The sequence below is a fragment of the Rhipicephalus microplus genome, chromosome 10, assembly GCF_043290135.1.
Source record: "Rhipicephalus microplus isolate Deutch F79 chromosome 10, USDA_Rmic, whole genome shotgun sequence".
NCBI lineage: Eukaryota > Metazoa > Arthropoda > Arachnida > Ixodida > Ixodidae > Rhipicephalus > Rhipicephalus microplus.
Genome location: NC_134709.1, coordinates 89,190,943 through 89,210,153, shown reverse-complemented (window position 1 = coordinate 89,210,153; position 19,211 = coordinate 89,190,943). Strand labels below are relative to the sequence as shown.

The 19,211-nt window shown below is 49.3% G+C and overlaps 1 protein-coding gene across 1 annotated transcript in view; it reads left to right on the top strand.

Annotated features, from left to right (window-relative positions):
• Nucleotides 1-18,817, top strand: part of LOC142774325 (uncharacterized) — a 29,791-nt gene extending 10,974 nt beyond the window's left edge. Inside the window, exons 4-5 of the mRNA XM_075874720.1 lie at nt 2,038-2,217; nt 18,487-18,817. Of these exons, the coding sequence (XP_075730835.1) occupies nt 2,038-2,217; nt 18,487-18,817 (511 nt within the window). The remainder of the gene's footprint in view (nt 1-2,037; nt 2,218-18,486) is intronic.
• The last annotated feature ends 394 nt before the right edge of the window (nt 18,818-19,211 follow it).

Below are 19,211 nucleotides of genomic sequence, written 5' to 3'. Positions count from 1 at the left end.
CTAAAATCACAGTGCTACCCTTCCCCAGGAACATGCACCCGGTGCACAATCAGGCTCGAAGAAGGGCACGAGCTCAATCCTTACTAAAAGCGGCCAACCTACACGCGACAGACGTGGTTTTCGTAGACGCCGCTAAATACGTGGACAAATCCTACTTTGCAGCTGTAGCGGTCGCCCCAGACGGAAAAGCTCTTAATGCTCTTACCGTAAAAACTCAGAAAGCCTGCGAGGCTGAACAAGTGGCCATTGCCCTTGCTCTAGCACTCCCTCAGCGCGACACAATATTTACCGACTCTAAACCCGCTGCACTGGCATACCGCCGCGGTACACTTTGCCAGTCGGCATTAAGAGTTCTAACATCTGTTCAGATAACTGTAGACAAGCATATCCACTGGTTCCCTGGTCATGAAGGAATCAACGTTCAACCAGGGGTCCCCAACGGTAATGAGCTGGCCCATAACCTCGCGCGTGATCTTACGTGCCGCGGGGGGTCGCGGTCCGGCTCACTGGCCGGGGACACCAACACGCACCGGGAGCCGCTCCTATCATATCATGAAATTTGCTCGCACTATAAGTTATTTAGAAAGGAATTCCCCTCACCTCACTCAGCACTAAATAAAGCACAACAATTAACGCTTCGACTGCTGCAAACGCACAGTTACCCCAGCCCCTATATCTGCAGCAAATACCTACCAGATATAAGGCCAGAATGCCCCAAATGCCAAAATTCAAGGTGCGATTTAAGTCACATGCTGTGGCAGTGTCCCGTGCTAAACGCTAGCTTCGGGTCCCCTGCCACCGAGGACGACTGGTTCAACCACCTCAGGAGCCCCGACAGGGCCCTTCAACACCAGGCCGTCCAGAAGGCCCAAAAGGTGGCTGGCGAGCTCCGACTCCCAGTCCCCACATGGGCGGAGCCACCGGGCTGGCCCCCGTAAGGGGTGCCCAGGCCCCTTCAGGACCTTTATTAAAGTTATTTCTCTCTCTCTCATGCAGCATAGGGAGCCTACATGACGGTCGTAATGTAGGCTTCCTAATGTAGCACCTCCTGCGAAATATATGCGACCTAAACAACCTAGAGGAGGTGCCGTCTGGAACAAGGCAAAGCATGAAGGGTTGCTTGACTGTCAGATGACTACCATCTTTTGATGACACTTGCAGTGAAACATGTATATACGCGGCCACTTATTCAAAGTTTCGTGTATCATAGTATATCAACCAAACAAATCCTTTCTGTCCCTACTCTCTTAACGTTTTCTTACTTATTTGAAATGCCCGCATTTGTATATGCTTTGTTATTTCGTTCAAAATTTTACTTAGTACAGTATATACTCCTGTGCACCTGGACTCTGTACGCAGAGGAGCATTATTAAACTGCAGCTTTTGCAGCTTCTTTCCCAAAGCTCCGTATTCCTCGCGGATAAATAAAGGTTTCGTTCATTGATTCATTAACTCATTGACAGATTGGGGGATTTATTGATTGATTGATTGAGACTTCAAAAGCGTCAGAAATTGAGCAACTTCATTTTACTTCAGTCACTGTCTGAAAGAGCTATATTCTTAGATCGTGCGCCCACTATTTGCTTCTCTGCGGGATAATAAAAAAAATCACAGTTGTGCAGCGGGTAATTCGCTCAAAGCGAGTGTTCAGAAGACTAAGAGAACCTTGCTGTCGCAACGTGATTGTACCGCTTGTGAACGATACCATTCAACCCTTCTCCATTGTCATGGTCATATGATACCAGAGCGAGTCTCGCGAATGAGCGCGAAAGGACAAGGACCAAAAAATCAATGTGCACACACACTGGGGCTACTGACAATAAAAAGTAAATAAAAAAAATCAGAAAAATAAAAAGTCAATCTGGTCGTTTTTGTTTTGAGTAGCACCATTACATGCGTGTACTCTTTTTATTTCGCCCTTTCGCGCGCATATCCGAGAGAGAGAAAATGGATTGAGGAAAGGCAGGGAGTTTGAAACATGTCCAAGAAGTATGACAGAACAAGCCTACATGGCCACCGCCTCAACTCTCCCCCCAGGTGGCTCGCAGTCACGAACTTCTCCGAGCTGTTCACCTTAATCGTGGATACCGCGATGACAAATCGACTCGAGTCGATCTTCCGAATTGAGAATGGGACGGGTTTCCCCATCGTTGCCACCGGACGCTCGATGAAGACGGACGCCGTCGAACCTATCCATGCGATCAAGGAGTTGTTCAAGTAAGAAAAAAATGAATATATTCACCGAAGACGACTCGAAGGCGAGAACCGCCTTCTAGAGATCTCTGTTCTCATTCGACGCACTGATTATCTCCCTCACCCCTCCAAGAACTTGGTGCACCTAATGCGGTATCACCGTGCCCCCTGATTGGGCCACCTTGGACCAAGCGACACTGTCATGCAATGACGCCATCGTGTGGCGTTACGTTACGTTTAGTCACAGGGACATTATCACGATAACGAAAAAAGTTTTATTAACTGTTACGCCATGATGACGTCACATAGATGTCTTTACTTGATGCTGCTTCTCGTCACTCCTGCGTACTCCGACGCCATGGCACGCTGCCGACGCCGACCACCTATTTTTGCGTTCTACCAGACATCTAAGAATTTATCCTTTGAAGCTCAGTGTCTCCGCAGAGCGAAGCAAAGAACACGATATCAAGAAATCAGAACGTCATAAGAGGTAGACTTAGCAGCTAACATAAAGTTAGCATCCGAACATGCGTTAGCATACAAAACACTGTCTCGAAGGAACGCGGCCACTGCTGCGAGAAAAGTGACCTTTACCCTGGCTATCTCTCCAGCCCATGCTCTGCGCGATGTAAAAGCAACATATAATATCAGCGTCAAATAACTCGCGAACAACGGGGCGCGTAGCCCAAGCACTGGTACACTCTGCAGGGTCATCACAATTGAAAGGTGAACACATACAGTTTGCCAGCATCGTGCGATCACTTTATAATGCAATATTTTTGCTTTTTATATCGATGTGGTAATAAAGACCGGTGCGGACGTGCCGAGTGCTTTTAGTGGTTTCACTGTTTTTTTATTTGTGTTGTCTGTGTTTCAAATATCAAAACAAAAAACAGTGAGAATATCGTATTTTATTGCACGGGCAATGCCTCCCTTTTATTGCGATAGCAGTTATATAGACACTCTCAGCTGGCTGTTGCCGCTGGCGTCAGTGTCACTCGCCGTATATGTATACGTATCTGTATATTTGAAAATACAAAAAAGAAAATATACCAGAACAAGACTTCAGCGCGTGGAATCGAACGTGGGACCTTCGAAAAGTGACTGCCAGGCGTTAATTAACCACTTAACCACTGAGGAGCACGGCCTTCAACGTTCAAACAGCAAGCTATTTATATCTACCGCTTACCCCTGGTGACGAGTATCGCAGCCAGAACTATCGTGTTTTCAGTATTACTAGCAAGATGGCATAATGAGTGCGCGTAGCCACATCGTCACGATGCGGCGGTGTGCGCGCTCGTCTCCCACGCGTACTTTGCTACGCGGAGAGGAGGGCGTGGACGCTGACACGCGCGCCCTTATCTCGCAGCGGAAAGGATCGTGCGTTTTGGCTGGCCTTCGGCTTTCACCGGAACGGTTCTGTAGCAGTTACCGGGTGCACAAAGGTCACTGCGATTGTTGCACAGTCTCCGTTCGCGAAAAGAGCGCGCTTTCCAGACACAGCGAAGTAACAACTGAGATGCTTACTCCCATTCATTTCTACCTGAGAGTACATTTCGTGTGTCATTTGTGCGTGAGAAACGCGGGGCATGTTTCAATCTGCTTGCCACTCAGCACGTGAGCTTCCAATTTTTCGCTATCGTGTTAATTGCTTCACTCTTGCGAGATAGCTGCGTAATTTTTTTTTCTTCTAATGCCAGCGCAAACGCGCGCTTCTCAAAGGAAGCTGCCGGTCCGCCTTAGTAACTAGTCACAAAGTGGTAATATGTGACACTACGTAATGGGTAGCGCAGCTAGCGTCACATGTGCTTCCGAGAACTTTCCGCCGGAGATGCGATAGACGTACATGTTTACCCAAAGTTGTGTGTAAACTGGTAACATTACTTCAACAGAATCGCATGTATTCAGTACTTCGCGGCTCGTCGGCCACGGACGCCATCCAACAAAAAGCAATTATATATATATATATATATATATATATATATATATATATATATATATATATATACACACATTGTGACGACGAAGACCGAAACTGACACTCTGGCTCACACGTGCATGCTAGGCGAGCGAGAAAGAAGAAGACAGAATAAGATTAGCTGGCCCACGCAGCCGTTAGGTTACGATTCCCCTTCTACATACCGCTAACATTCCATTCAGCGGCGGCGGGAGTTTTCTCAGGCATGCCCTTAAACAACCGGGCGCCAGGTTGCGCATAGATGTTGAATATATCACGGCAATAAGATATCGAAAATCAGCAATCTCCACTGATACGATAGAAAAAGTAACTACATGGACAGACTATAACCACCTCATGTTTCCATGCCAACCCCACTAGAGTCAGTCCAGAAAGCTCGAAGTCCTAATTACTAAATTTCGATGTCGTGTCCCCCCCCCCCCCCCTAAACCTGTATCTACACAGAGCTGGTCAGACAACATCACCCCTCTGCGCATTCTGCGGAGAAATGAAATCACTAGATCATTATTTTTTATATTGTCGCCGCTACCATATACTTAGAAAAAGGTTAGTAGTTATGCCGTTTCTGAAAATAGGCGTTAGATTGACGGCGGAAACGGCGCTAAGCTTTGGTGCCTCAGTTTTGGGACATTGCCACAGGGATGCTTTCAATGCCGTTTGCGATTATATTCAGGCAACCAAGCGTATACCTTTGTGATCTTTAATCAAAAAATTATTTATTACTCCCCAGGGCAGAGTGAAGTAAACGCAGCTGAGTGGTAATCATAACACCTCAAATCTCAAAATTGCTCAACTTGATTTTTTTTTCGTTTGCTCTTTTTATGTTGTTTTTTACATTAGTCTTATTATAATACCAATTCATTACACATAGTTAAAATGATCAAAGAAAAACTGCACTACACTTTCTTGGCCAATCCCTCTGAGTGGGTATGAGCCAATATCCCAGGGAAACAAAACAAAACAAAAACAACAGCTGGCCCAGGATCGGGTGTTGTCTCTTGTTCTCTGTCTGGTTCATTACAATGGCACAGTTCAAAAAGTGAATCATCTGCGGGAAGCCACCGGTAAGTGTCTTCGTGGTTCGTCGGCATCACGGGCTTCTCCATCGAGTGGACGGCGTCCACCAGTGGACGGCGTCCAGGCCTCCCCTGGGGTAGTAGGGCTTGACCTTATTGACACCCTGTCACCGTTTCGCGGCAGTGATCCACACCGGCTCCTGTCGTTTGGGAATGCCACTCACGCTGCCCATGGCCTACATTCCCGTTGCCGCACTCTTTCAACATACGAGCTACCAGGTAACGCCGTGCAGGCTTTTCTGCTCGTTAACCTCATCGGCGTGAGTGCTGCAACCGCTACTCATTCGAAGACCGCGATCACCGACACTTCGGACTTCACACACCACAGCGCCGCGAACCTGTTGCGTACCATCTCACTACTACGCGTCAAGACCAACGAATTGACAGCGTCAATCTCCGAGCAAGCTCCTACAATGTTGCCAGCATTTCGTGCCACTAACGCCGTGTTGGATGTAGCTGCATCGCATGACCTCGAGGCAAGCCCGTTGGAGCAACGCAGGCAGCTTTGGGGCACCCTCCTGCAGCTTTCAGACCAGCTCGACGGCGTTGCCTCAGTGATATCCGCATTTTCATGTGCCGCCCCACCATCGCCGTCCACCTACGAACTGCCGGAATTCGACGGGGTCCGGAACGACGCCGACAGCTGGGTGGCAACCGTCAACGCGCTAGCAATGCGCGTGGCCTGGACAGAGAATCCGAAGTGGTATGTGGCCATAGACCGTCTTTAGGAAGGTGCAGTGGCGTGGCACTGGTATGAAGGTTCGAAGCAGCAGTCATGGGCGGAGTGGAGCTTCAAGCTCATAGCTGCTTTCGGTTTGATTCCCTGTGCCACCTGCCCATGTAACTCGACCTTCTCTCAGGACGGAACTCGGGAAAAGCCCGACCGAAAGGATGCGACTCGAGCCCCTACCATCCTGTCATCTCTCGGTGACCAAGATGTAGGGAACAATCACGAATGTGTAACTCTGCCTTGCACAGGCATTTCTGCTGTCGTATTTAGAGCTTCTGAGGAGCACCGGTTCGATGGTGCAGCTGTGTCTGGCGGATCCCTGATGGCAAGCTTTGCACAACACGCCACAAGAGGCCCAAAGGCAGGTCGTCTGGTCGACTTAGAGGCACCGGCCCCCATCCTACTGAACATACTAGCACCTAATGAGACAGGTCTTTCCGCTGAGTCTAATAACATCCCATCTGACCAGACGGAAGAGGATATGCGTGCGACGCATGCACTGCCTGAATCGGTAGAGTCTCCCATTTTCGGAACGGCTTCCGTCGAGGATCTCCCGCCAGTACGCAGCGTGGCTACAAAAATCGCTGACTTTATAGCGTCCGGGAGCCCCATAGCGACAACGCTGCGCAAATCATGGACTACGCAAGTCACGGCGCAGGAGCCAAGCCACAGGTCAGCACGAGGACTTAACCCCAAGTTCGCGCAGATGTCTAATCGCAACAAAAAACTTCTCTCAATCCGCAAAAAATGCGCAGACGGCTGTATAAGATGCTACTCGTTTTGTTGTCGGATCCATCATTTCCGGCCCTGTTTTTTAAATTGTGGTGGGACAAAGAAAAGCGTTTTGTGTCAACCTACGACCATGTCGATCCAGTTAAGGCCGCCCACCAGAACCATCTCCAAGAAAACCACACCACCGCAGGAAACTTGTACTACGAGAGAATGCCTGCTCGGTCCACCAAAGCAAAACCGGAGTCGAACTACTTTCTCTGAAAAGTCACAGCGTGGCCGAGGCTGTAGACTGCTACGCGACAGTCAATGTCGTCCCACGGGGTCATCATCAACAAACGGACCAACCAGGACCCAGGTCCCACCACGACATGGTGAACGACCCAGGCGACATAGCCAGTGTCGGCCACCGGAGCCAAGTTCGACAAACTTCGAGCGTGGTCGGGGCTGACCACGACGATGTAGCCAAGCCCGCCCACCTGAAGCAATGTTAACTGCTGCTGCTGGCCTCACCCAGATGAACATTGTCGTGTGGCCAATCGACAATGCTTGCAGTCATAGCCGAGTGTGACGACGAAGACCAAAACTGGCACTCTGGCACACACACGCATCCTAGGCGAGCGAGAAAAAGGAAGGCAGAATAAGTACAGCTGGCCCAGGATCAGGTGTTGGCTCTTGTTCTCTATGTGGAACGTTACAATATATATATATATATATATATATATATATATATATATATATATATATATAAAATTGAAAATAATAAAAATTAGAAATTTCTATTAATTCTTGTAATTGTTGACCTTTTATGTGCCGTTATAAACACGTGATTTGGAGTGTGCAGCTACAGACGCCATCGTTTGGCCCGGCCGCGCCGCTGTCTGCGTGGTGCACAGGCACCGCGTCTCAAACAGAATAGGACTTGTTCTCGCCACATTAAGAGATGGAAGATAAATCATCGAAGACACCGGGAGGCGCTGAAGAGAATAACAAGGATTCGGCATGGATTACGGAGACTAAAAGACGATTGGAAGTGAGGAAACCAGTAGAGCTGCTGGTGCCGGAACGCTGGCGTCTAAGACGAACGCTCAAAAACTTATGCCTGGCCGTCACAGCTTCAGAGACGTTAAGAAAAACATTATAAGGGGAAGCAAGATGCCACCGCCGCCATGTGAAGAAACTAAGGTCGTCGTGAGGCCGAGAGGCGGTCTGTGTATTAGCAAGTCTGGCACGTCAGTCGTGGCAGAGGCAATATGGAGTGCGGCGGGGCTCGGTCCGGAAGAAACACGGACACAATGTGCCCTAATTACCTTCAAAATATTATGGTTGTCAGTACTTTGAACCAAGAAAATGTTAAGCGCTACGTTAACGTTGAAGCTATTACGGTGGCCGGACAGCGCCACGAAGTTAGTGCATATGTGGCTGCTCTGTATGCCACCTGCAAGGGAGTTATCCATGGGATCCATCTTAGTGATGATCCAGGAGCCATCGACTGAAAGACTGTCAACGCAAGAAATCCACTGAGGATAGTGCAGCCGGCGCGCTGGCAGCCGCCAGCGGTGTGCCCATCACTTCGACCTGTGTAATGTTTTCGGCTGCAGTCACAGTGTTTTCAAGGCTTTGCTGAGAAGGTCATTGACTCTAGCATGTATAATATCCCACACTGCATCTTGAGAAACGCGTGTGCGGCGTGTATTTAAGGAAAAAGAAGTATTGAACGCCTTGCACATCGTCTGCTGCGGTGTACAGCTATGTGAACGCTGCTCGTGTCATGGCCGAGGAAGACCAAGCGGGTGTGCTCGTGCAAAGCAAGAAACCGCGCCTTTGACTGCACGGCGTTTTGCTCGCAACAACATATTGTCGCGAGCAAAACAAGACCTGCAGCGAGGAGTTCACCTGAACCCTAGCAATGAAAAATGTTCCCTTCCTCTTCACAGCCCAGAACGGGTATAAGCCACAGCGGCTCGTTCATCAATGGTGGCATTACCCCCTCTCCCAAGAAGCATTGTCTCGATGCTCTACATGAAGGCAAAAAAAAGAAAATGAGATAAAAATTACTATGCAAGCAAAATGAATGACGTAAGCTGGAATAACATAGGTGGTTGTGGAGCCAAGAGTTAAGTGAGAAATAAGAAAAATAGGAAAGAATGTAAGGAAGAGAGGAATAAAGTCAGTCACTCACTGGCGATTGACAGCGCGAAAAGTATCGTTTGAGCCGTGAAAGCTGAACGACTTCAGTTCGCGGGGTGAAACTGGAACGTATCGAAGTGCTTTTTGGGAGAACCTCGTATGTGACGTTGCTGAGACGTCGTACAACCTTGTAAGGCCCAAAGTAGCGGCGAAGCAGCTTTTCTGAACGGCCCCGTTGTCGGATAGGGGTCCAAACCCAGAATTCATCACCGGGCTTGAATATAACTTCACGGTGACGAAGACTGTAGCGGCGCGCGTCTGCGGTTTGGTGATGTTGAATACGGTGACGAGTAAGTTGACGGGCCTCTTCTGCACACTGCGCGTATTCGGTGGCATCGGTGCGGCATATTCTTAAGTTGTCGGGCAGGAGCATGGCGTCGAGCATCGTCGTGACCTCGCGACCGTGGACTAAGCGAAAAGGTGTGAAACCAGTACTTTCTTGAACAGCAGTGTTATACGCAAAAGTTACGTAGAGAGTATGGCGTCCCAGTTCTTGTGATTGATGTCCACACACATTGACAGCATGTCTGCAATTGTCTTATTGAGTCGTTCAGTCAGCCCGTTTGCTTGCGGGTGGTAAGCCGTTGTTTTACGATGTTCCGTGCCACTTAATCGCAAGACTTCCTTCAGCACCTCTGTGGTGAAAGCTGCCCCACGATCAGTTATGACGACAGCTGGAGCACCATGACGTAAGACGGTGCTGTTCACAAAAAATTGGGCGACATCTGCTGCGGTTGCTTCTGGAAGCGCCTTGGTTTCACAGTAGCGTGTTAAGTAGTCGGTAGCGAGAACAATCCACCAGTTTCCAGACGAAGACGTGGCGAATGACCCCAGAAAGTCCATGCCAATCTGATGAAAGGGCGCCTTTGGTGGGCCTATTGGTTGCAGTAGTCCCGCTGGTCGTGAAGGTGGAATCTTACGTCGCTGACAGTCGCGACACGTGTGAACGTAGTGCTTAACAGTCTCTGTGAGACGTGGCCAGTAGTAGGAGCGTTGAATCCGTTGCAGCGTGCGCGTATAGCCGAGGTGTCCGGACGATGGCTCATCATGACACACACGTAAAATGTCACCACGAAGCGTAGTTGGCGAAACAAGCAGATAGATAGCTTGTGAGGATGAAAGTTCTTTTTGTAAAGCACTCCATCGCGGAAACAAAAGGAGGATAGCGAGCGTGCGAAGCTTCGGGGAGGGTGGGAATTGCGTTCTTCCAGGTAGTCAAGGAGCAGAATGAGCTCCGAGTCGTGACGCTGTTGCTCAGCCAAGCCCGTTGCTGATACGGCAGAAAGAAATGTGTCGTCGTCTTCAAGGTCAGTGTTGGCATTTTCGACCGGTGCACGTGAGAAACAGTCGGCGTCGGTGTGTTTCCGCCGAGATTTGTGGACGATGGTGACATCGAAATATTGTAGCCGAAGGCTCCATCGTGCTAGAAGACCTGAGGGATCTTTGAGATTTGTGAGCCAATAAAGGGAATGGTGGTCGCTAACTACCCTGAATGGGCCGCCATACAAGTATGGGCGGAACTTTTTTATGGCTCAGACAACAGCGAGGCATTCTTTCTCGGTTGCAGAATAGTTTTTCTCCACTGGGGATAATGTTCTGCTCGCATAAGCGATCACGCGCTCTAAGCCATTATGCCAGTGAACTAATACCGCTCCTAGTCCAACGTTGCTGGCGTCAGTCTGTAATTTAGTGTCAGCGTTTTCGTCAAAATGACCCAGTACAGGCGGAGCCTGGAGGATGTTTCGGAGGGTGTCGAACGCATAACACTGATCGGGACACAAAACAAACAAGACACCATCTTTTGTAAGCTTGTTGAGGGGTTCAGCAATCTTAGAAAAGTTTTTGACAAAGCGCCTGTAATACGCACAGAGCCCCAGAAATCGGCGTAGGTCGCGCTTATTTCTGGGCACGGGAAACGTGGCAACAGCACGGTTTTTTTCCAAATCTGGGCGGAGGCCGGCATGGCTCACTACGTGACCAAGGAACTTCAGTTCTTCATATTCAAGATGACATGTTTTGGGTTTGAGACAAAGCCCCGCTGTTCTGATTGCCTGAAGTACTGCATGAAGGCGTTAGACATGTTGTTCAAACGTGTCTGCAAAGACCACGACGTCATCAAGGTAAACAAGACATGACTGCCATTTGAGCCCTGTGAAAGCCGTATCCATCATTCTTTGGAAAGTAGCTGGCGCTGAGCATAGACCGAAAGGCAACACTTTAAACTCGTACAGACCGTCGGGAGTAATAAACGCCGTCTTTTCGCGGTCACGCTCATCCACAGCGATTTGCCAGTAGCCGCTACGCAAATCCATGGAAGAAAAATATTTAGCGTTGCGTATATGGTCCAACGAGTCATTTATCCGGGGTAGAGGATAAACGTCTTTTTTGGTGACCTTGTTCAGTTTACGGTGATCAACGCAAAAATGCAACGTACCGTCCTTCTGCTTTACTAGCACAACTGACGAAGGCCAGGGACTGGTTGATGGCTGGATGACGTCGTCCTGAAGCATCTGCTGGACTTGGTCACGTATAGCGTCTTGCTCTTTTTGCGACACCCTATAGGCGTGTTGTCGGATGGGTCTCTCGGTGGGTTTCGTGATGATACGGTGCTGAGCAAGTGGTGTCTGTTTAACCTTTGACGTAGTGGCAAAGCAGTCTTGAAATGAGCCGAGTAAATGCAAAAGGCTTTCTCGTTGAGCCGAAGGTAGTCTCTCGCTTACGTCGAGAGTAGTCGCGAAGGCCTCGTCAAGGTGGCCATTCGATGAAAATAAAGCTAACATGGACGAACCAACGGCATCGGCAAGTTCTTCACAATATGCAATGGTAGTGTGTCTCGTTAGGTGGCGATATTCGTCGCTGAAGTTCGTGACCAGCAGGTGAACGTGCCTATTGCTAAGCTGAATGATTCCTCGGGCAACACAAATTTGTCGTGAAATAAGGAGAGACAAATTGGCCTCTGCAATTACCGCGTCAGAAACGTCCTGTCTCAATTGTACTTCGACAAAGAGGCTGCTTCGAGGTGGGAGAGTCAGAGAATCGTCGCTAACATAGAGCGCTTTTTTCCGCAATTGTGTACTGTCAGTTGCAGCGCAAAAAGGATCCTCGAATGACACAAATGATTCACGGAGGTCGATGATGGCACCGTATTCACGAAGGAAGTCCATTCCTAGAATGACTGGCCGAGAGCACACGCGCAATACGAGGAAAGAGCCCGCAAATGTCGACGTACGTATACGAATGCGTGCCATGCACAAACCGGTAGGCATCACCAGATGGCCACTTGCCGTGCGCAACTTGGGTCCTTGCAATGGTGTGGTGACCTTCCTCAGTTCAGATGCCAGTGTGGCGCTCATTACGGAATAGTCGGCACCGGTGTCGACGAGGGCGTTGACAGCATGATTGTCGACGAAGACGGCGATTTCGGCAGAAACGATCTTTCTGCTGTCAGAGAACACTGCAAAACCAGAATGGTCCTCGTCTGGTCGTTGCGTCGAATGAGGGTCTTTTACAGTTGGCTTGGCCGCGACGTCACCCCCAGAAGTCGCCGTTCCTAGTTTCTCCTGCGGGGACTTGGTGACCGGCTCCTGAAAGGAGCGGAAGATGATGAGGGCAAACTGGGTGACGTAGACCGGCAAGGCGACAGTGATCTCGACTGGTGGTACTGAACAGTCAAAGGTGTTCGCTGGCCCATGAGATAGGCTTCGATTTCACGGGGGCGCTCACCGAAGCGCGGGCATCGAGCATCAGGACGGAAGCCGCGGAGACCTAGTGGCTGGTATTGACAGTTCCTGTATACGTGACCCGCTTCGCCGCAGTGATAGCAGAGCGGACGGTTATCTGAGGTGCGCCACGTGCTTGACGTGCTACCACTTTGTCTTGAGGTAGACGGCAGATAGGTGGGTGTGCTCGGAAACCTTGAGCCGAGAGGCGGGCTCGAAGCAGTGGCGTGGAATCACTGCATAGCCTGGTACCTGGGCTGCATAGCGGAATCTGTAGCCGGTGGCGCAGGGGATCGCAATGCCGCTGCGTATGTCAGGACTGGGGCCTCGGGAATCGGTGGTGCGGTTGGGGCCAGGGGTGTGACGGCCTGCCGGACTTCTTGTCTGAGGACATCCGCGACGGCTGACACAGGTTGATGGGATCCCACTGCCTGAAACTGTCGCAGTTCATCCCGAACAATACTTCGAATGAAGTCTACGAGGGCCTGTCTCTCGCTGTCAGAGCCCATAGAGCATGCGGTGGCCGGGATCTGGCGTTCGTATTGTGACGACCGCTGCTGCAGCGTACGTTTCATAGTGGTCGCCTCACTGATGAACTGGGCGACTGTCGTCGGCGGATTGCGCACGAGCCCAGCGAAAAGCTGTTCTTTTACTCCGCGCATCAAATGCCGCACCTTCTTTTCCTCGGGCATGGCAGGGTCCGCGCGCTTGAAGAGCCGAAGCATGTCCTCGACAAACATGGATACTCGTTCGTTCGGCTGCTGGTTTCTGCAGGATATGGCTTGTTCAGCCCCCTCCTCTCTCTCGGTGTTCCGATAGGCGTCACGGAGCTGACGACTAAACTCTTGCCAGGTTGCAAAGGAGCCCTCGGGGTTCTCGTACCACGTCTTCGCAAAATCCTCCAAGTAGAAGTAAACTCGGCGCAGCTTGCGAACATCATCCTATTCGTTGATACTGGCAACCCGATCAAAGTGGTCGAGCCAGTCATCAACATCCTCGAAGATGTCTCCATGGAACGGCTTTGGTGTCTGTGGCGCATGAAAAACATGGACGAGAAGAGAACCATGGGCATCGCTGGTTTGGACCGCCTGGCTTGTGATCGGAGTTGCCATCCTTCTGGTGTCGATGTCAAGGGACCAAACTCAGGGGGTAACCTACGCAGGCGGCGGCTGCTTCTGGCTCTGGGAGATGTAGCTGTCTCCTCGATGGCCGACACAGCCGAAGTACACGTACCCAGCACCTCCACCAGTAATGTCGCGAGCAAAACAAGACCTGCAGCCAGGAGTTCCCCTGAACTCGAGCAATGAAAAGTGTTCTCTACCTATCAGCAGCCCAGAACGGGTATGAACCACAGCGGCTCGTTCATCGATGGTCGCAATATTTTGTGGTTATTCTAGCTCTGCAAGCAAACAATCAAGAATAAATCATTACTACGACTCGCAGTAACTGCCTGGCTTCACAATAAACGTAGTAGAATTTGCCAGCATCCAAATATAAATAACCAGCGAGCCGCCAAAGTGAGAGCGACTGAACGACGGCATGGGCTGGCTGCGCGGGTTCCCCCAAACGTCAGTTACGACGGATGCCGCATGGTGATGCCACTATCTGTGAAAGTTGCGAATTACGGTAGCCAGACAGCGCCACGAAGTCAGTGCATATGTGGCTGCTCAGCATGCCACCTGCAAGGGAGTCATCCATGGGAGCCCTCTTAGTGATGATTCGGGAGCCATCGACCGAAAGATTATCAACGCAAAAAACTCCACTGCTCTCGGAGCAAACAGAATAAAAAATACTGGCGTCATCATAGTGCTGTTCAACGGGTGCAAGGTTCCCAATTTCGTTTCCTATGAGGGCATCATCAAGTGCACTTTATACAGGAAGCAAGTTGATGTGGGCTGATGGGCCTGTTAAGCTGCTTGTATGCAGCTTTTGTCGTCAGCCTTTCAATGTGTTCACAATAAATAAATAAATAAATAAATAAATAAATAAATAAATAAATAAATAAAAATGTTTGCTATGCCTACGGCTGACTAGGACATCACTCTGACGTTTGCCCGACCCCTGACGCTTCAGTCTGCAGGGCTTGCAGACAAGCTATCCAGCAAGAAGAGGATGATGTTTTTGAACCAATATGCAGTTGGTGTGGCGCAAACACCTCACCGCATCCAAAGAATGCCAGGACCGATTTAAGATACCCTATGTCGTCAAGCGCAGGCGAGGCCTGAGGGCCCGCGTCTCTCGGGAGAGGTCTCCATTCGTCAATGTTGATGGCTTCCTCGAGCTCAACGACTGTCAACAGCAGGGCCAGCCCGCACCATCGGCTCTTAGAGGCCGATTCAAAACACGAGGGAGATCCAGAACCAGAGGCATCTGCAGGAGCCATTCCACGTCCAGGTGGCGTCTCGGATCCCATTCGAGATTCGGGGCCTGCTACATGTCCAGGACACGGTCTCCATTCAGGGGTGGCGCCAGACCGCGTTCCCTCTCCCGTGCTCGTTTCGAATCCTGTCTCGGACCTGACCAGGGAAAGACTGGTGCAACGAGCACCAGACCGAACTCCTCGGCCAGGGCAGACTGCGGGCATGCACAGGGGCTCCAGGTGTCCGGGGCAGTCCACGCCACCGAGGATCAGAGCAGGGGCAAGGCAAACCTAACCTAGGCCAACAAGGTTCGTAGTAATGACGGCGAGCAACCCATGCAATGCGACTCGCGTACAGTGCATGCTAGAGACGCGGAGATATTACGAATAAAAAAGGAAAACACGGAGCTTAAGGATACGCTTACTAAAATGGCAAATGAAAGGGCAGAGTTTAAAAGAATGCTGAGCACGATGCACGGCAATACTGAAGGCAAAACCACCGATACGCCGGTTCTGGACCCTATTGGATATGGGCCCATGTCAACCAAACGCAGAACTGTAGTGAGTAAGCTCAAGAACACGGAATCTCAACTCGAGGAGATCAAGCAAACGCAGAGTAAAATTACAGAGAACATTAAGATGGTGGCAGAGAGTGTAGCTTGCCTCACGGAGAGTGTTAGGCAGATGCAGGCTGCCCTCAGTGACCCAGTAGATGGGCTTGGGGCAATGAACGAGCGCACCATTGCGCTAGAAAATCGCGCCAAACTGCCTATATCGGCGCCATAGGGTGCGTCGCCTGGCAACGTGGAAATGGCCATTCCCATACTCGTCGATAGCTCAGGAGTTAATTACGAAAAGGAACAGATTTTTCGAGCCACACTGACCCCCCAGGGCGGTGATCAAAGTAGAATCCATAATGGATAACGATAAAGAGACTGTCTGTATTTGACAATAGAACTGCAGGGGGTACACTGGTAAAAGAGCACTCCTGAAGCAGTACTTTAGAACAATAACGGAGAAACGTCAAATTATAGTCCTTCAAAAGACCTTAGCCTCTGCAGCATCTTTTTCTGGTTACCGGGCTGTTCCTGGCCAGTCAGGAGGACGAGGTGTCTGCACACTAGCAAGTAAAAAGCTGATACACGTCGCCCACAACTTGAAGCTGGCCAAATGCAATATCGAATATGTAATGGTAGAGATCTTCCTTGACACACCACTGCGAAATATCGGAAAAACAGTGTTTTTGTTTTGAATGTCTACAGTAACCCCAGGCACAGGCGCCAGCAGTTCAAGACATTGCTCGAGAGGGCAGTTTAAATAGCTGGCCCTCGGCCCGTTGTCGTAGTCGGTGACTTCAATGCCCCACATGACTTATGGGGATACGTGTATGAGAAGAGAAAAGGTCGCGACGTCTGGCAGGACGCCACCAAACTAGACCTTACCTTAATCACTGATAAGGCTTTTTTGCGCGGATAGGTAACTCTGCGACCAGAGACACGATGCCACACCTCGTTTTCATCAAGAATGTCGAAATGACTACATAGCCCAGCCTTGCCAAGGATTTTGCCAGCGACCACTACGTTCTGCAAACTTCTATATAGTGGACCGTAGCAGAGTCCTAGAGTTCACTATGATTGACAAGGATCTTTTTCGCAGCATTCGCCGTACAAGCGCCTGTGCTCCTGACAATTTTAAAAAATGGTGCGAGGGCATCCGCAGAGATACCACCAATGCTACCAGGAACATGAAGACAAACTGAAATGTGGAGAAGATGGACAGTAGGCTTGCCCCCCTGCTCGAAGGCAAGACAGCTCTATTTTCTCGATGGAAGAAGCAGAGGCACAACCGTAGGCTGCAGCAAAGAATATCAAAATTGAACAAAGAAATCGAACAACACTGTGACACACTGTACAAAGAGCAGTGGGACGAGCTGTGTGAGTCCGGCGACGGTCAAATCAGAAATGGCAAGTCCTGGCACCTTCTGAAGCACCTCTTGGACGAGCACAGCGCTAGATGAAGTTCAGTAGGGTTGAGAGCTGGGCTAGTTGGGGAGACATCATTTAACCATACGGTGTAGTAGCGCAAATTCACGAGGACGAAGAGGACAAGAAAACACGACACTCCCTACACTCGCAACAAATTTTTATTTTAGAAGCAGCACTTCATATATAACCCATAACCCTAGCGACACAGAAAAGAACTACGAACACTGAATCATTGCCAACAGAAGCTTTTGCGCAGACTCAAGCGATAGTACACGGCAGTTAAGCTCAGACACTTTTAGATGACATAACTAAAACAGCCCTGGGTAACATCAAGTAAAAAAAAACAAAAAATTTTGCGGGAATTCCTACGTGTTTGAAACAAAATTTTGAAACGACAAGAAGGAGAGTATGACACATGCAAACACTGATCTCAATTAAGTTCTTCGAGGTAGCTGGCTTCTCGGTTACTTAACGAAACCGATGACTGACTAATGCATCCTTCTTTTCTTTTTTTAATGTGAAAGGCTTCGACAATTTCTCTGGTTAGTTGGTTTCCATGACGGAAGACTACGGTTGTGTCACTGTACAGTGGTGAGCAGCCACAATGGGAACAGTGTCTCTTTATGTGAGAATGAATGTCAGTTTCTAATGATCGCTTGTGTTCTAAAAGTCGGGTGTTCAAACAACGACCCGTCTGGCCGATGTATACCTTTCCACACGTTAGCGGCAAGCAATACACGACTGATAGGCTACACTTCACAAACTTTGTTGTGTGATTTACCGTACAACTACCAGCATTAGTGTTTACTGCTAAGAAAACTTTACGGTCTAGTTTGGAACATATTTTACTAAGCTTGTTGGGTGCCGACAAAACTATTTCTAGGCCATAGCGATTACCTACGTTTTTTAAGTTATGGGCAATCTTGTGCGCATATGGAACTGACAATATCTTCTTCCTGTTTTCATTACTTGTCATTTTTTTATGAAAGTTGTTGCGTACGTGACTAATCAGCTTGTTAGCTGATCTACACAACACGTGTTTTTCGTACCCAGCATTTTTTAGCCTGATAATCTGTTGGTTGAAGCTTTCGCTAATCTTTTCTGGACATGACTTTGTTAAGGCTGCTCTCAAACATGAAAAGGCTATGCCACTCTTGACAACTTTAGAATGTGCCGATCAGTAGCTAAGTAAGGGTTTTTCCGTTCGCGGATTGTATGACCAGCATACATGTTCTGCTGTGGCATCTAACTCAATATCCAAAAACTGCAGTTTGTGATTGACTGGTAATTCATGAGTAAATTCAAGCCCTCTACTATTTTTCTTGAAGACTTTCAAAACTTCTGCGACCATTTTATACCGACCATCCGATTCAATAAAAAGCAAAATTTGGTTTGTAGATGACTTTTTGGTTTGGCTAAACGGCTTAGCCTTACGAGTGCTGCCCCTTGCACCCAGTCTAAGGAAGTACGCCTGTCGTGTAATGTCATTATCACCCAAGACTTCATTTGTGTGTTGTCTCTACACAGGGAAGCCTTCCGAGTGATGAAGCTGGATCCCCGCTATGATTGGTCGTCCATACAGCGCCGGGTGGTAAGGTTGGATGATGCCGTCTACAACCTGACGGAACAGTTCCGCAGTACAACTGCGAAAAACGTCGTGAATGCGAGCTTGCTGGACAACGGCAATCGTGGCGTGCACTGGGAACAGCTGCTTCTCAAACACGTGGTACGTTGTTGGCCACCTTCACGCCGGAAGACAATTTTACAATTCCTCAAAGAAAGGAGAGTCTTTTACGCGTTCGCCCGAAATGACTGGAAGAAGAAAGCCAGCATCTTGATTTTTTTCCTTCTAAGCTGATTGAGTAGATCCCTGCCAAGCGTTTTCTCCACTCAATTTTGCCGTTGATGGCTACAATAATTAGAGCATTGCGCGGGCCCGGGCCAGCCCGATAGCCTCGGCCCTGCCAGGCCCTTGGACCGTGTTTGGCCATGCTCGAGCCCGGCCCTGAGTCGGGCCCGAATCAGGCCCGGGTCTCATACACATAGGTAAATCAACGTAGGTACGCTCTTTCAATTTGTTTTGTGGGGTTTACTGTAGCGATGTGACACATACTATTTGAAACAGTGCAGATAAGGGCTTTGGGTAATTTAGAACACTTATATTCGATTAGCCTGCAGAGTAATTGCACATTACAAAACGTATCGAATTTTGCTCCATCGGCGTGCTACACGTTATTTTAAGAAACTCCTAA